At 42.3% G+C, this 16,638-nt stretch overlaps 1 protein-coding gene across 5 annotated transcripts in view; it reads right to left on the reverse strand.

Moving 5' to 3' along the window:
• Window positions 1-16,638, reverse strand: part of DOCK4 (dedicator of cytokinesis 4) — a 376,034-nt gene that overhangs the window by 174,631 nt on the left and 184,765 nt on the right. For all 5 annotated transcript variants that reach the window (XM_075857083.1, XM_075857082.1, XM_075857085.1 and 2 more), the window contains 3 exons: window positions 9,814-9,939; window positions 9,032-9,156; window positions 5,414-5,576 (listed from right to left, as the gene is read on the reverse strand). In XM_075857083.1, the coding sequence (XP_075713198.1) occupies window positions 5,414-5,576; window positions 9,032-9,156; window positions 9,814-9,939 (414 nt within the window). The remainder of the gene's footprint in view (window positions 1-5,413; window positions 5,577-9,031; window positions 9,157-9,813; window positions 9,940-16,638) is intronic.

Genomic DNA, 16,638 nt, shown 5'->3' on the forward strand with positions numbered 1-16,638 from the left:
GGCTTAGATACATGGCCCATGCGTGATCCTGTCTGCTGGGCCCTGTATCTAAGCCAATAACATGGTAGGCTTAGATACATGGCCCATGCGTGATCCTGTCTGCTGGGCCCTGTATCTAAGCCAATCACATGGTAGGCTTAGATACATGGCCCATGTGTGATCCTGTCTGATGAGCCCTGTATATAAGCCTACCACACTGTAGGTTTAGATACAGGGCCCCAGCACACAGTAATCTTATACTGTATAAGATTACAGTCTGCTGGACCCTGTATCTAAGCCTACGTTGTGGTAGGCTTAGATACAGGGTCCCACAGACAGTATCACACATGGGCCCTGTATCTAAGCCTAACACACGTGTTACTAATCATTTTTTGTGTGTTTTCTTACAGGTTCGGTCGTTGGACTACGGCGGATTCCAGGACTACTTCGATGACGGCTTTTTTTTTATTATCAATAAAATGGTTAATGAGGGTTGTGTGGGTTTTTTTTTTATTTCAATAAAATATTTTTTCTATGTCTTTGTATTTTTTTTTTAAACTATATTACTACCGCCTTAGTAATGGCCGCCGGCTGATTGACAGCATCCATTGCTAAGGCTGGGCTTAGTGTTAGCCGGAGCAGAGGCTAACACTAACCCCCATTATTACCCCGATACCCACCGCCACCAGGGGTGCTGGGAAGAGCCGGGTACGATCCAGTACCTGACCATCTGTAGTGATGGTCGGCCACTGGGGTGGCCGCAGGCTGGTATTATCAGGAGGGGAAAGGACAAAAACAGTGGCCCTTCCTACCCTGGTGATGCTAGGCTGCTGCTGCTTTATTGTATCTGGCTGGCTATGAAAAATGGGGGGGACCCCACGTCATTTAAAAAAAAATAAAAAAAAAATTGGAAAGAACGATGTGGGGTCCCCCCCAATTTTCATAACCAGCCAGATACAACACAGCAGCAGCAGGCAGAATTACCAGGGTGGGAAGGGCCACTGTTTTTGGCCTTCCCCAGCCTGATACTACCAGCCTGCGGCCACCCCGGTGCCTGCCCATCACTACAGATGTTCGGGTACTGGTTCGGCTCTTCCCAGTATCCCTGGTGGCGGTGAGTACCGGGGTAATAATGGGGGTTAGTGTTGGCCTCTGCACCTGCTAATATTAAGCCCCGCCTTAGTAATGGAGGTTGTCAATCAGCCAGCGGCCATTACTAAGGCGGTGATAATAAAGTTTAAAAAGATACAAGCACATAGAAAAAATATTTTATTGAAATAAAAAAACACAACCCTCATTAACCATTTTATTGAGAATAAAAAAAACGCCGTCATTGAAGTCCTTGAATCCGAAGTCCAACAACCGAACCTGTAAAAAAAACACAAACACCCAAAAAAAATCAGTTAGGCCTCATGCACACGACCGTATTTTTTCCCACCCGTAAATACTGGCGTAAATACGGGTCCGGTGTCACACGTATTCCACCCGTTTTGCACCAGTATTTACGAACCCGTGCTCGTAAATATGGGTCCGGTGTCACACGTATTCCACCCGTATTTACGAGCACGTTTTTGGCGGCAAAATAGCACTGCACTAATCGGCAGCCCCTTCTCTCTATCAGTGCAGGATAGAGAGAAGGGACAGCCTTTTCTGTAATAAAAGTTAAAGAAATTCATACTTACCCGGCCGTTGTCTTGGTGACGCGTCCCTCTCTTCACATCCAGCCCGACATCCCTGGATGACGTGGCAGTCCATGTGACCGCTGCAGCCTGTGATTGACCTGTGATTGGCTGCAGCGGTCACATGGCCTGAGACGTCATCCAGGACGTCGGGCCGGATGTCGAGAGAGACGCGTCACCAAGGCAACGGGCGGGAGACCGGACTGGAGGAAGCAGGAAGTTGTCGGTAAGTATGAACGTCTTTTATTTTTATTTTTTACAGGTTTATACTGATCGGTAGTCACTGTCCAGGGTGCTGAAAGAGTTACTGCCGATCAGTTAACTCTTTCAGCTCCCTGGACAGTGACTATTTACTGACGTCGCTTAGCAACGCTGCCGTAATGACGGGTGCACACATGTAGCCACCCGTCATTACGAGAGCTCCATAGACTTCTATGGACTGTCCGTGCCGTTATTACGGCCTGAAATAGGACATGTTCTATCTTTTTCAACGGCACGGGCACCTTCCCGTGAGAAAACGGGAAGGCACCCGTCGCCAATAGAAGTCTATGAGCCCGTTATTAGGGGTCGTAATTACGACCCGTAATAACGGGAGTTTTTACGGTCGTGTGCATGAGGCCTAACACAAAGAAGCAAAATTATTATTCTTACCTATCCTGGGTCCAGCGCTGGAGCCGCAATGTCAGCGAGCTGGGCCCTGTATCTAATCCAATCATGTGTGATACTGTCTGCTGAGCCCTGTATCTAATCCAATCATGTGTGATACTGTCTGCTGAGCTGTGTATCTAATCCAATCATGTGTGATACTGTCTGCTGGGCCCTGTATCTAATTGTATCTTGTGTGATACTGTCTGCTGGGCCCTATATCTAATCCGGTCATGTGTGATACTGTCTGCTGAGCCACTGTATCTAATCCTATCATGTGTGATACTGCCTTCTGAGCCACTGTATCTAATCCTATCATGTGTGATACTGTCTGCTGAGCCACTGTATCTAATCCTATCATGTGTGGTACTGTCTGCTGAGCCACTGTATCTAATCCTATCATGTGTGATACTGTCTGCTGGGCCACTGTATCTAATCCTATCATGTGCGATACTGCCTTCTGAGCCACTGTATCTAATCCTATCATGTGTGATACTGTCTGCTGAGCCAATGTATCTAATCCTATCCATAGTTTATAGGGTCGTAGTGCTATAGATATGCTGTCTCATATACACACTTTTTTTTGGGCGGACATATATGTATTGGGGCTATTTCCCCAGACATTTTAAGCCCTGAGGGTATGTTCACACGGCAACGTCTGTTACGGCTGAAATTACGGTGATGTTTTCAGGAGAAAACAGCACCGTAATTTCAGCCGTAATGGCAAGTGCAGGCGTCTTTCGCTGCGTCCATTACGGACGTAATTGGAGCTGTTTTTCTATGGAGTCCATGGAAAACGGCTCCATTTACGTCTGAAGAAGTGACAGGCACTTCTTTGACGCGGGCGTCTTTTTTACGCGCCGCGTAATGACCGTCGGCACAGAACATTGTAAGACCCATTCAAATGAATGGGCAGATGTTTGCCAACGCTTTTGAGCCGCATTTTCGGACGTAATTCAATGCTAAAACGCCCGAATTACGTCCGTAAATAGGGTGTGTGAACCCAGCCTTAGTGACGCCCCGGCTGCTAGTGCTGCATTGTTGGGTCACTTAGGAGACCCAGCGATGCAGCTGAAAGCTGCGGACCGTCAGCCATGAGAAGTTTGCGGGGGGGGGGGGGCAGTAAGAATTTTTTGCATCGGGGCCCATGAGCCTTTAGCTACGCCCCTGTATAGACATCAGTATTTTGCGTTCTAAATGCATAAAAGCAAATACACAACGAGTGCTGCAGTTTTGAATACATATTATGGAGAAGGCTCTTTAAAAGTAGTGCTTGGCCAGTCGAGTTTCTTCTCTACTGATCTCCCAGTCAGTACAAACAGAGAAATGATGCAAGATAGACAAAACATGGTTTTAAAGCCTTGTGGAATAATTTAGGGAGAGGATGATTGGCAAGTCTGAGAGACATGTATTCTATAAAACACTACAAGGGTGTAGGAGGAAAATTCTTAAACCCTTAATGACCGCCGATAAGCCTTTTCACGGCGGTCATTAATGGGCTTTATTCTACAGCGCCGCCATTCCACGGCGCTGCATTAGAATAAAGTAAACAGAGCAGGGAGCTGTCAAATCTCCCTGCTCCCAGAGGTAGCTGAGGGCTGAGGGCGTCCCTGCTCTACCGGGTGAGATCGATATAAGTATCGATCTCACTCGTTTAACCCCTCAGATGCGGTGCTGAATAGCGTGCACCGCATCTGAGTGGTTTTGAAGAGCAGGAGGGAGCTCCCTCTCATCCCACTGACATCCGGCGATAAGATCGCCGAGTGTCTGTGACTCCGATGGCAGCCAGGGGGCCTAATAAAGGCCCCCAGGTCTGCCTGTAGTGAATGCCTGCTAGTTCATGCCGGAGGCAGTGTATTATAAAAGCGATCGGATGATCGCATATGAAAATAAAGTTGAATAAAGTTAATTAAAAAAAATGCGAAAAAAAAAATGAAAAACCCACTTTTTCCCCTTCCAAAATGCTTTACTATTAAAAAAACACAATAAAGGTAAAAAAGTTACATATATTTGGTATCACCGCATCCGTAACGACCCCAACTATAAAGCTGATACATTATTTAACCCGCACGGTGAACGCTGTAAAAAATAAAATAAAAAACAATGGAAAAATTGCTGTTTTCTGTTAATCCTGACTTTAATAAAAAAAATTTGATAAAAAGTGATCAAAAAGTCGCATCTACTCTAAAATTGTACCAATAGAAACTCCAAGTCGTACCGCAAAAAACAAGCCCTCATACAACCGCATCGGCGGAACAATAAAAACGTTATGGCTCTTCAAATATGGAGACACAAAAACAAATAATTTTGAATAAAAAGTGTTTTTACTGTGTAAAAGTAGTAAAACATACAAAATCTATACAAATTTGGTATCTTTGCAATCGTAACAACCCGCTGAATAAAGTTATTGTGTTATTTATACCACACGGTAAACGGCGTAGATTTAGGACGCAAAAAAATAGTGGTGAAATTTTAGGTTTTCTTCTATCCCCCCCCAAAAAAAGTTAATAAAAGTTAATTAATAAATTATATGTACCCCAAAATGGTGCTATTAAAAAGTACAACTTGTCCCGCAAAAAACAAGACCTTATACAGCTATGTCGACACAAAAATAAATGCAAGCAGGGGGAAGGGGTTAAATACTGTACATAACAAGAGTACAGAAAAAAAACAAACACAAATTCTTGCATTCAACGCAGAAATCAGAAAGGTGACAGGAGCTCTTAAAACAGGTTTGATTATTAACCTGGAGTAGCAGAATCCAGAAACGCTAAAACGGAATAAGAATTTGAAGCGAAGGTTGAAAATAACTGTCCACTCACAACTTCATAGAGCTTGAACACTTTTGCAAAGAAATCTGGAGGAAAAACTGCAGTGTTCATGTATGCAAAGCTGATAGAAACCAACTACTCAAAGGGGGTTGATAAGTTATGCATTCAATAATTTGGTGTTTATTAATTGAAATGACAGTAGATTGTTGTGTAATTTGTCAAAATGGCTAATTAAATTCCCTGGGATTCAATGTTGTTACAAAGTAACATAGGGGTGAGCAATTTTTAAAGGAAATGTACAATACAGACCACAGATGTAATAAACAAAATCATTCTTACTAGAACAATGTCGATATTCAAATCGGATATGTGCTCCTCTAAATTTATCCACGGGGATAGGAAGCTTTAGTAATTCGGCCCATCTAGGGCTGTTGTTGTGATATAATACAAATGAATGATACTCGTGAGCAGCTGGTTCTCCTGAACCAAAAGATATATAATCCTGAAAAAAAACATAATTATTATTATTATATGCAGCCATGTGTACGGGTACATTTATTCTGATACACACATAAAAGTAGTATTGACCTTTTCGTTTTGGGGGAGCACGGAGGCATCATTCGGCACCCATAAGGAGTCTGTGTGCTGCTGTACAAGCTCCGTGCATTGCTTTGCCATGGGCATTAGGCCTAATTTTATTTAATTTCACATGAATTTTTCCTTTCTGGGATGTTTAACATTCTTTTTGGATATTAAATTGTAATAAGCATGCCAATAATGTGAACCTTTTTGTCAAATAAAATAAAATGGGTTTATGCATCTTGTATAGATTGTGTCAAAGGAGAAATAGGAGCTACCAATGAGGCAAATTGGTGAGCCTAAAATGGCTTTTATCAGTTTTAATGTTGCCCCTTTAATGTTAATCATATTAGCCCTCATAATACAAGGCATATGGTCTCACTGGTTATACTTGAAGACAAACTATTAACTGGAATTAATTAGCATTTTAATCATTTAAACAAAAAGGGCTGTACTTTGAATATTCCCCATCTGTAATGCATTCATAAAATGTGTCTTATAACACATGAAAAAAAATAATAATCCTGGCCATTCTAGATAATCGGAAGCCAGGCATGTAAAACTGTTAGGGAAAGTGTGATCCCATCTAGATTACAAATCCTACATAAGCAGACAGCTATGTGACATCTCTTTAGACCACGATAGACTATTTATAACATTGCATCTATCTGGATTGCAAAGCTGTAAAACTAATTGAACTAAGGTAAAGACTACTAAAAGCGAATACTAAACATCTCAATGAAAAATTACACTTTATAAGAATAGGTTAATATAACTTCACTCAATATCTCTGCTTTGGCGCTTTCAGTTAAAAGTGTAGTCATTTCTATTTTTAATGTAGAAAGAAACACTAAATATATATTGTCAGCAGATATATGTATGGAAACTTGGCGCAGCCCCTATACCAGGGGTCTCAAACTCGGCCGGGTAAGTGGACCGCATATAGAAAAAATGGGAAGTTGACGGGCCGCATTACTTTCAAATTTGATACAATACAAAATTATTGTTAATCAATTAGTTATTTGAACTACTATAACACTATATTACTAGAATAATAATACTACATTACTATAATAATAGCGCTAGGTTTAAAATTTGAGATATTTCTCCAAGTGCTTATTTCAACAATCCAGCTTTCCAGTTTAAGTGTCGCTAGATGCAGTACGGCGGCTCAGTTAGCACACGTCAAAATTGGGCAGCCCCTTTTTAGATAGTGCCGCAGTGCCCTCTGTGGATGCTGCCGCAGTGCCCTCTGTGGATGCTGCCGCAGTGCCCTCTGTGGATAATGCAACACACCCCTAGATAAGGCCACAGTGCCCTCTGTAGATAAGGCCACAGTGCCCTCTGTAGATAAGGCCACAGTGCCCTCTGTAGATAAGGCCACAGTGCCCTCTGTAGATAAGGCCACAGTGCCCTCTGTAGATAAGGCCACAGTGCCCTCTGTAGATAAGGCCACAGTGCCCTCTGTAGATAAGGCCACAGTGCCCTCTGTAGATAAGGCCACAGTGCCCTCTGTAGATAAGACCACAGTGCCCGCTGTAGATAAGGCCACAGTGCCCGCTGTAGATAAGGCCACAGTGCCCTCTGTAGATAAGGCCACAGTGCCCTCTGTAGATAATGCAACACACCCCTAGATAATGCCAGTGTCCTCTTCAGATACCGTCACACACCCACTTGTAGATAACGCCACAGTGCCCTCTGTAGAGGCTGCCACAGTGCCCTCTGTAGAGGCTGCCACAGTGCCCTCTGTAGAGGCTGCCACAGTGCCCTCTGTAGAGGCTGCCACAGTGCCCTCTGTAGAGGCTGCCACAGTGCCCTCTGTAGAGGCTGCCACAGTGCCCTCTGTAGAGGCTGCCACAGTGCCCTCTGTAGAGGCTGCCACAGTGCCCTCTGTAGAGGCTGCCACAGTGCCCGCTGTAGAGGCTGCCCCAGTGCCCTCTGTAGAGGATGCCCCAGTGCCCTCTGTAGGGGCTGCCCCAGTGCCCTCTGTAGAGGCTGCCCCAGTGCCCTCTGTAGAGGCTGCCCCAGTGCCCTTTGTAGAGGCTGTCCCAGTGATGTCAGGGGCTTGCCCAGAGCTGAAGTCCCAGGCAGAGCGCTAGTAGGCTCTTCCTGGGACTCCAGCTGTGCTCCTGACATCACTGGGACTCCTGCTCTGGGGAAGCCCCTGACATCATTGTCGATGTATGGACAGCGATGTCAGAGGCTTCCCCAGAGTCCCGGAGCAGAGCCGATAATAGCGCCCTGCCCGGGACTCCGCTCTGGGGAAGACCCTGACACACTGTCCATATATGGGCAGCGATGTCAGGGAATTCCACAGAGTCCCGGAGCAGAGCCGACACCAGCGCTCTGCTCGGGACTCCGGCTCTGGGGAAGCCCCAGACATCGCTGTTCATATGTGGACAGCGATGTCAGGGAATTCCACAGAGTCCAGGAGCAGAGCCGACACCAGCGCTCTGCTCCGCTCTGGGCAAGACCCTGACACACTGTCCATATATGGGCAGCGATGTCAGGGAATTCCACAGAGTCCCGGAGCAGAGCCGACACCAGCGCTCTGCTCGGGACTCCGGCTCTGGGGAAGCCCCCAGACATCGCTGTTCATATGTGGACAGCGATGTCAGGGAATTCCACAGAGTCCAGGAGCAAAGCCGACACCAGCGCTCTGCTCCGCTCTGGGCAAGACCCTGACACACTGTCCATATATGGGCAGCGATGTCAGGGAATTCCACAGAGTCCCGGAGCAGAGCCGACACCAGCGCTCTGCTCGGGACTCCGGCTCTGGGGAAGCCCCAGACATCGCTGTTCATATGTGGACAGCGATGTCAGGGAATTCCACAGAGTCCCGGAGCAGAGCCGACACCAGCGCTCTGCTCGGGACTCCGGCTCTGGGGAAGCCCCAGACATCGCTGTTCATATGTGGACAGCGATGTCAGGGAATTCCACAGAGTCCCGGAGCAGAGCCGACACCAGCGCTCTGCTCGGGACTCCGGCTCTGGGTGAAGCCCCAGACATCGCTGTTCATATGTGGACAGCGATGTCAGGGAATTCCAGAGTCTCGGAGCAGAGCCGATACTAGCGGCTCTGTGTCCCGCGGGCCGCAGATGACAGCTCCGCGGGCCGCGTGCTTGAGACCCCTGCCCTATACGGTAATCAGTATGACATCACATATGTAGTCTAATAACAATAAACATAGGAATGAGAAGAATTCATTATTACACCTTACGAGAGACTCTACTGTCTCTTGGTTTCGAGGCCACTGTGTTATGCTTGTAACGCGTATTAGTTATTTGACTACTCCTCAATCATTCAAACGTATATAGAAAAAAATTATATGGGGTATAGTCAGAAAAATCCATAGAACCCCTTCTGTAGTTCATTTACCTTTAGAATCTGTCCCTCACTGTTCACAATAACCATTGTAATTTGTACATTTCTTGCGACACTTTTACCCCCTTTTTCAAATTCTCCTTTTTCTATAGTGATGTATAAATCGTTCCTCATTTCACCTGCAGGAAAATAAAGACACAAAAAAAAATGCTCAGGCTATAACATAACCTAAAAGATAAATTAAGAAAATTCAAAAAAATTAACCCGCTTTATATAAATTATATAAAAAGATAGGACTCAATTTGTCAAGAGCAGTTCAAACAACGATTTTAAGAAATATATACAGCATATCTATACAAAAAAAAAACAACTATATAAACACCTATAATTTTTTTTTTTTCTACAGATCGTGAATTTCGTTCAAAATCTCATAACATCATATTTCAATAGTCCGTCGAAAATAAAGTGCTAGAGACCTGCGGAATTATTTTGGTCAATCTATGCCTGCTTTCATATGTGGGTTGCCCGAAGGGCATATGAGGCCAAAATATCATATGGGGCATACATTTCTATGTAGGATGTATAATTGAATTTCAAGATTTAGCAGAAACGAATCTTCCAAACATATTATCTAGCTAAATAAATTAATATAAATTAATTAAAAAACAGGAACGAGAGGTTATAGTCAAGTACTAGTCAACTGTATTGTAATAATTTAACAAAAGAAACATTTCATAATGCAATCACAGCCGAAAAAGTCTGTTTAGGGAATGTTCGCAATTTCTTAGGTATCTGCAGCTACTGCAACATATACCTTTTGTTTTCCTCAAGCTTACCAGGCATAATGACATCTGAGAAGCCAAGCTTTCTTGTTATTGAGACCCCACGGGTAAACACTGAAGAGTAATCTCTTCTAATTTGCTCAATGTCTCCATGAAGCAGCTGAAGGGAAACTGCCAAGCCTGAAATAAAAGTGAGAAGAAGGGCTCAGAAGTTAAGCATTCCAGAGAAATTCTAAGGCTATTTACATCACTTTGTATGGAACGCTGTAAATTCAGCAGAACTCATCAAGTAGTCAATATCAGGCCGGCTATGCTGAAGAGGGAACACTAGTCAAGCTTAAAATGTTTTATCTGCCTTATAGATCACTATAATGAATATGTATGGCCGAAAAAAAGCGTACTATAGATTCCTCTTTTCATAGCTTACATCTTATTGCTTTTACGTATGGAATGGTTTAATTCCCCTTCAAAATATCGATATGAGGTTAATACCGTACATGTACGAATGTATTATGGTACAAAAGATGGCGTAGTGTTCACACGCTTCATTTTAATGTTCGGTAAAACAGTAGTATTTGTATAGGAAACAATGTGCAACACACCTGGAGCATACGCCTAAAGCCAAACTTTGCAAAAAAAGAAAATTCTGCCTTAGAACAGATTTACAGTATGTGGCGCTATTTACAGAGATCGCTAAACTTAAAATCCTGATACAACTTCGAAATGTTCTTAGTGATCCAAGTAAAGATTATGAATTGTGTGGGACATTTTTATTTATTGTTTTTCAGAAAGTCAGTGTCCCATAGCTGGCAAACCGTGATACATTCAGTTACCGATCTCCTGGTGATTATGGTTGACAGTAATAAGAAGAACCTTGTCATTTGCGGAGTTTAATGTACAAACCAGCAGATTAGAAAGCTATTGACGTGTTACATTATTTTCAACACTCCTAACTATTTTAACCCTTCCTGACTATTCTCTGCTGATGCGTCTACTGGAGAAGTGCTGTATTTCTAAGGGAATGAAATGCATCAAGATGCATGTGGCTCAAGGAAAATGGCATTCCCTTTACAGCAAACATTTGTCCCATTTGGATAACCCATTTTCAAAATGGGAGTCCCCCAGCTTGGAGTCATGGGTGATCAGCTGTTATTATAGGAGCCACAGTGTAAATAAGAATACGTTTCTGGGGGTGAAGGCAAATCATGGGACCTTTATAAGCTTAGTGTGCCCTTAAGGGCATTATTAAAAGTGGTTGTCAAAACTAGACAATCCCTAAAGCTAAACCGTGTGTGTACAGAGGCTTTGTAAAAAAAAATCATGGGCATCACTGTGGCTCAGTGGATAGCACTGTGGCTCAGTGGATAGCACTGTGGCTCAGTGGATAGCACTGTGGCTCAGTAGATAGCATTGTGGCTCAGTGGATAGCACTGCTGCCTTGCAGAACTGGAGTCCTAAGTTTGAATCTTACCAAGGACAACATCTGCATGGAGTATGTATGTTCTCGAGGTATTTGCATGGGATTCCTTCAAGTACTCTGGTTTTCTCCCACACTCTAAAAACCTAAGACAGGTTAATTGTTTTCATTGAAAATTGACCCCAGCATACGTGTACGATAGGAGAACTCGATTGTGATCCCCAATGGGGACAGGGATTGATGTGAATGATGGAAATCTCTGTACAACACTGCAGAATATGTTAGAATTATATAAGCAATGGAAATTTATAAATAAAAATGTGATCTAAAGAGAAAACAGTTCATTTTCAAACGATGTACGTACTGTGCATTTGCGGAGATGATTTCGTGCTGTTAAATTTTAAATCACATGGTACGTTATTAAATAAAGATGCCATAAAATGATCAAACTATAGTTTACATTACTTCGTTACTAGTAACAAACCTTTTTGCTAAGAAAAATAGGCTGTTGTGCCTGATCTGTAATGATTTAGTTACATGAAATGAGTTGTTCTGAAATGAGGGAACTGTACATTTTACAGAAAATTAAGACAATCAAATTTCATTGTTTGTCACACATATCCAGTTTTCATTACATAATTGAAATTGTGTTTCTCCAAGAGATTAAATAAGACAAAAACAAAAACACATGTAATTACTGAAGTGAAGTGACAAAATAGGAAAATTGTTGAACACAATCTATTTTCCAGAGAAGCAACTCTGCAATATACAGTCCTGGGGAAAAGAAAGTGCACCCTTCTTTAATTACATTTTTATTCATCAGGAACTAATAACTAACCCTAACTCTGGTGCCCACAAAAATAGATTTCAATATAGTCTCTTTAAAAAAATAGTAAACCAACATTCAGAAACCTGGTGGAAAAAAAAATAAGTACACCCTATAATTCAATAACATGTAGAACCACTTTAGCAAAAATAACTTGAAGTAAACGTTTTCTATAGAAGTCTATCAGCCTCTCACATAATTTTAGCGGAATTTTGGCCCATTCTTCTTTGTAACATTGCTTCAGTTCACTGCAAGCTGATGTGATGTCCTTTATTCAAGGCATGATACAGACACACACCTCAATACTCCAGAACACTGAACTGAGAAAAGCTTGGCTTTCAGAGAGGTAGTCACACTTCTTGATGATTCATTAATCTTGCGAATTTTATTAGTAACAACTGGCGGCTAATTAATCTCTTAATGACTGTGGAAGTAGGAAGGATGTATTTATTTTTCCCACCTGAATATTGTTTTCTTTTTTTTCTGGAGAAAATGACTTTGCGTCAAACAAACGTGGCAAAAAACGCGTCTCCCATTGATTTCAATGGGGTTTTTGAGGCAGAAAACGCCTCAAGATAGGGCACGTTGCTTCATTTTCCCGCGAGTGTTTTTTTTTGCTCGGGATAAAAAAAACGCCTCCTCCTCCAATTGAAATCAATTTCGGCCATTTTTTGCCACGGTTTTTGCATCGGCTTCCGTGGCAAAATCCGCAACAAAAAAACTCAGTGTGAACAGGGCCTTATTCAGAACTGTTTTTTGTCACCATAGGTTTCTTGTTTGTTTATAGAAGTTGGTGAAGACCAAACAATTGTTATTAAACCCTAAGTAAATAAAATATAATTAAAGATTTGTTTTCCCATGACTATTGAAAATATATACACACACACACATATATATTATATATATATATATATATATATATATATATATATATATTTTGTGAGGGTTTAGCATCAGGAGAGGTTGGTACAGCGGTTTCTTTGTAGCCAGAGACAGGGACACCGTGCATTAAAAGTCATAACAGGGCTTTGCCTGTGTTTTTATTCTTGTCAAAGAAACAGCCTCTTGTACAACAAGGCAAAATACAAAATAAATCCTGCTCGTCTGAGCACTAACTAAACAAGATATTATCTAACTATACCGAGTGCCTTCCTACCAGGCACTGGACACAAAGTAACACAGGTCTTTACTCACATAGAATACAGGCTACTCCAGCCTTAGTAGTCTCCAGTCTGAGTCAGGGGTGAGACTCACACACACTGTGTCTGCACCTTTTTATACACAGGCTACAGGTGCAGCTAATTGAGCAGCAGCCTTGTCCTACAAACAGAGATGGACTAAGGATTGGGGGACCCGCCCTGCTCTTCTCCAATCCAACTCCAGGCCCTTTTTCCGGCTTTTCCTTAAGCCGAGATTGGAAAGCTAGAGCTTTCTATTGCAAGAACTACTCATTCCCTGGAGCCTAGGATACATATGACAGGATTCTAGGGGAAATGTACCTTCCCTCAATGACTTTACCTGTCACTGTCTCACTATATATATATATATATATATATATATATATATATATATATATATACACACATACACACACACACACACACACACACACATATATATACACACACTTTAGACACAATAATAATGCTAAAAAATAAAAGTAAAGAAAGTTTTCTTCTGTAGCAGAAAGCAGTATAAGCAGAAGTTGCAGATACAAGCAATGCATGATCATGATGGCCCTAATCTTAAATTAAATAGTGTAAATTAACCTTAAAGAGGCTCTGTCACCACATTATAAGTGGCCTATATTGTACACGATGTGATCGGCGCTGTAATGTAGATTACAGCACTGTTTTTTATTTAGAAAAACTATCATTTTTGACGGAGTTATGACCTATATTAGCTTAATGAATAACTGGGCACGTTATATTTTTTGGGCAAGTGGGCGTTGTACAGAGGAGTGGATGACGCTGACCAATCAGCGTCATACACTTCTCCCCATTCATTTACACAGCACATAGCGTTATAGCTATATCGCTATGTGCAGCCACATAAACACACTATAACGTTACTGCAGTGTCCTGACAATGAATATACATTACCTCCAGCCAGGACGGGATGTGTATTCAGAATTCTGACACTTCGCTAACACAATCCCAACACTACAGCACAGCAAGCGTAATCATCACGTCCTGGCTGGAGGTAATGTATATTCATTGTCAGGACACTGCAGTAACGTTATAAAATTACATTATTTCCCATTAAGATGTAGCTTATATCTCAAAATGTTTAATTTTTTCAACAACTAAATGAGGAACCCCAACATTTGTAAAGCAACTTCTCCAGAGTATGGAAATACTAAATATGTGGTGATAAACTGCTGTTTGGACAAGTGGCAGGACTCGGAAGGGAAGGCACGCCATTTAGCTTTTGGAGCGCTGATTTTGCTGGATTGATTTCTCTGCACCATGTCACATTTGTAAAGCTCCTAAGGTACCAGTACAGAGGAACCCCCCCCCCCCCAAAGTGACTCCATTTAGGAAACTACACCCCTTGAGGAATTCATCTAGGGGTGTAGTGAGCATTTTGACCCCACAGGTGTTTCATAGATTTCATTAGAATTGGGCAGTGAAAATGAAAAATTGCATTATTTTCCAAGAAGATGTAGCTTTACCTCAAAATTGTAAATTTTTTCAACAAATAAATGAGGAAAAGCACCCCAACATTTGTAAAGCAACTTCTCCAGGTTACAGAAATACCAAACATGTGGTCCTAAACTGCTTTGTTGGGCAAGCGGCAGGACTCGCAGAGGAAGGCACGCCATTTAGCTTTTGTAGTGCTGGATTGATTTCTCTGCACCATGTCGCATTTGTAAAGGTATCAGTGCAGTGGAAACCCCCCAAAAGTGACTCCATTTGGGAAACTACACCCCCTCAAGGAATTTTTCAAATGGTATAGTGAGCATTTTAACCCCACAGGTGTTTCATACACTGGGCAGTAAAAAAAATTAAATTGAGATTTTATTCAAAGAAAATGTTGCTTTAGCCCCAAATTCATAATTTTCACAAGGGGTTAAAGGACAAAAAGCACCCACAGTTTGTTACGCAATTTCTCCTGAATACGGCAATACCCCATTTGTGGAGATAAACTTTGTTTGAGCACATGACAGGGCTCAGAAGGTAAAGAGCACCATGCAACATCTGAGACCTACTACGATAGCATTTACTGCACTGTGTCATGAAAACAGAGGCCCTGGGGTGTCAAAACATTAGAAACCCAGAAAAGTGACCCCATTTAGGAAACTAAACTTAGATTGCAATGTAACACCTTTCAAGGTGTTCATCTAGGGGTATAGTGAGAATTTTTAAATTGTGAAGTGACAACCCTCTAGGTGTTCTTCTAGGGGTAGAATGAGAAATATTTTAATTTTACAAACACTGAGAGGAGGGACCACAATAGTTGGTGGGCACACTAAGAATGTATGCAAAAGAATGCCTGCCGGCAAGAAAGGCCCCGTTTTCCAACTATAAATTGATTAAAATAACAAAATTTTTATTATGCTATTGTAGCAAAAGACAGACTACACTAAAATTAAAAGTTCAAGTCCATAGCTGACAATGATCAGCACAGTGCACTAAGTAGCAACTCTGTTGTATAGGGATACAGAGTGTTAGCAGCTGCAGAACGCCACACTCAAGTTCACAGACAATAGTCAAAGGTCAGCAGGAACAAGTAGTTAAAATTTCAAAAGAGCCACCCGACATGTTTCGCTACAGATGTAGCGTCTTCAGGGGTATCGGGGCTAATGAAGATGCACAGACAGCTTTTTATACCATACCCTGGTCTTGCACATGGCGCTGTATGGTTTTATGACCTGGTCAGACAGGTCAACGCCACCCATATATTTATTGTACTCCTGTACACAATATGGTTTGGGAACTTTGGTGGTGGATCCGCGTACAGGGACAAGGCTGCCTTTGCTGTCGGGAATGCTGGTCAGTATAAGGACGTCCCTTTTATCCTTATAATTCAGGAGGAGCAGATCGTGCTGCAGACAGCTCTGCTCTCTCCTAATTTTAGGATCTGACCCAGCAAAGTTTTGGGGAGGCCCTTCTGATTTTTGCGGATTGTTCCGCACGCCAATGTGGATCTGGATGACAGAACTTTTAGCAATGGGACACTGTTATAAAAGTTGTCCAGATATTGATGATATCCTTTGCCAAGTAAAGGATGGATAGGATCCCATACGATATTTCCACTAATTCCTAGGAAGGGGGATCCATATAGGAGTCTTTCCCCTCATAAACCCTAAAAGAGTAGGTGTAACCGGTGGCACTTTCACAGAGTTTGTACAGTTTTATGCTGTACCGGGCTCTTTTATTGGGTAGATACTGCCTGAAGTGCAGTCTACCCTGAAGCTCACGAATGATTCATCCACCGAAATATTTTGTTGGGGGGTATAAACTTGGGAAAAACTTTGGGAGTAGTGGGCAATCAATGGTCTTATTTTATACAGCCTATCAAAATTTGGGTCCTGTGGGGGTGGGCAGTGACTATTGTCATTGTAATGCAGGAACTTTACGATGGCTTAGAATCGCATCCTTGTCATTACTGTGCGGTAAAGGGGGGTATTATA

Source organism: Rhinoderma darwinii, chromosome 3, assembly GCF_050947455.1.
Source record: "Rhinoderma darwinii isolate aRhiDar2 chromosome 3, aRhiDar2.hap1, whole genome shotgun sequence".
Taxonomy (NCBI): domain Eukaryota; kingdom Metazoa; phylum Chordata; class Amphibia; order Anura; family Rhinodermatidae; genus Rhinoderma; species Rhinoderma darwinii.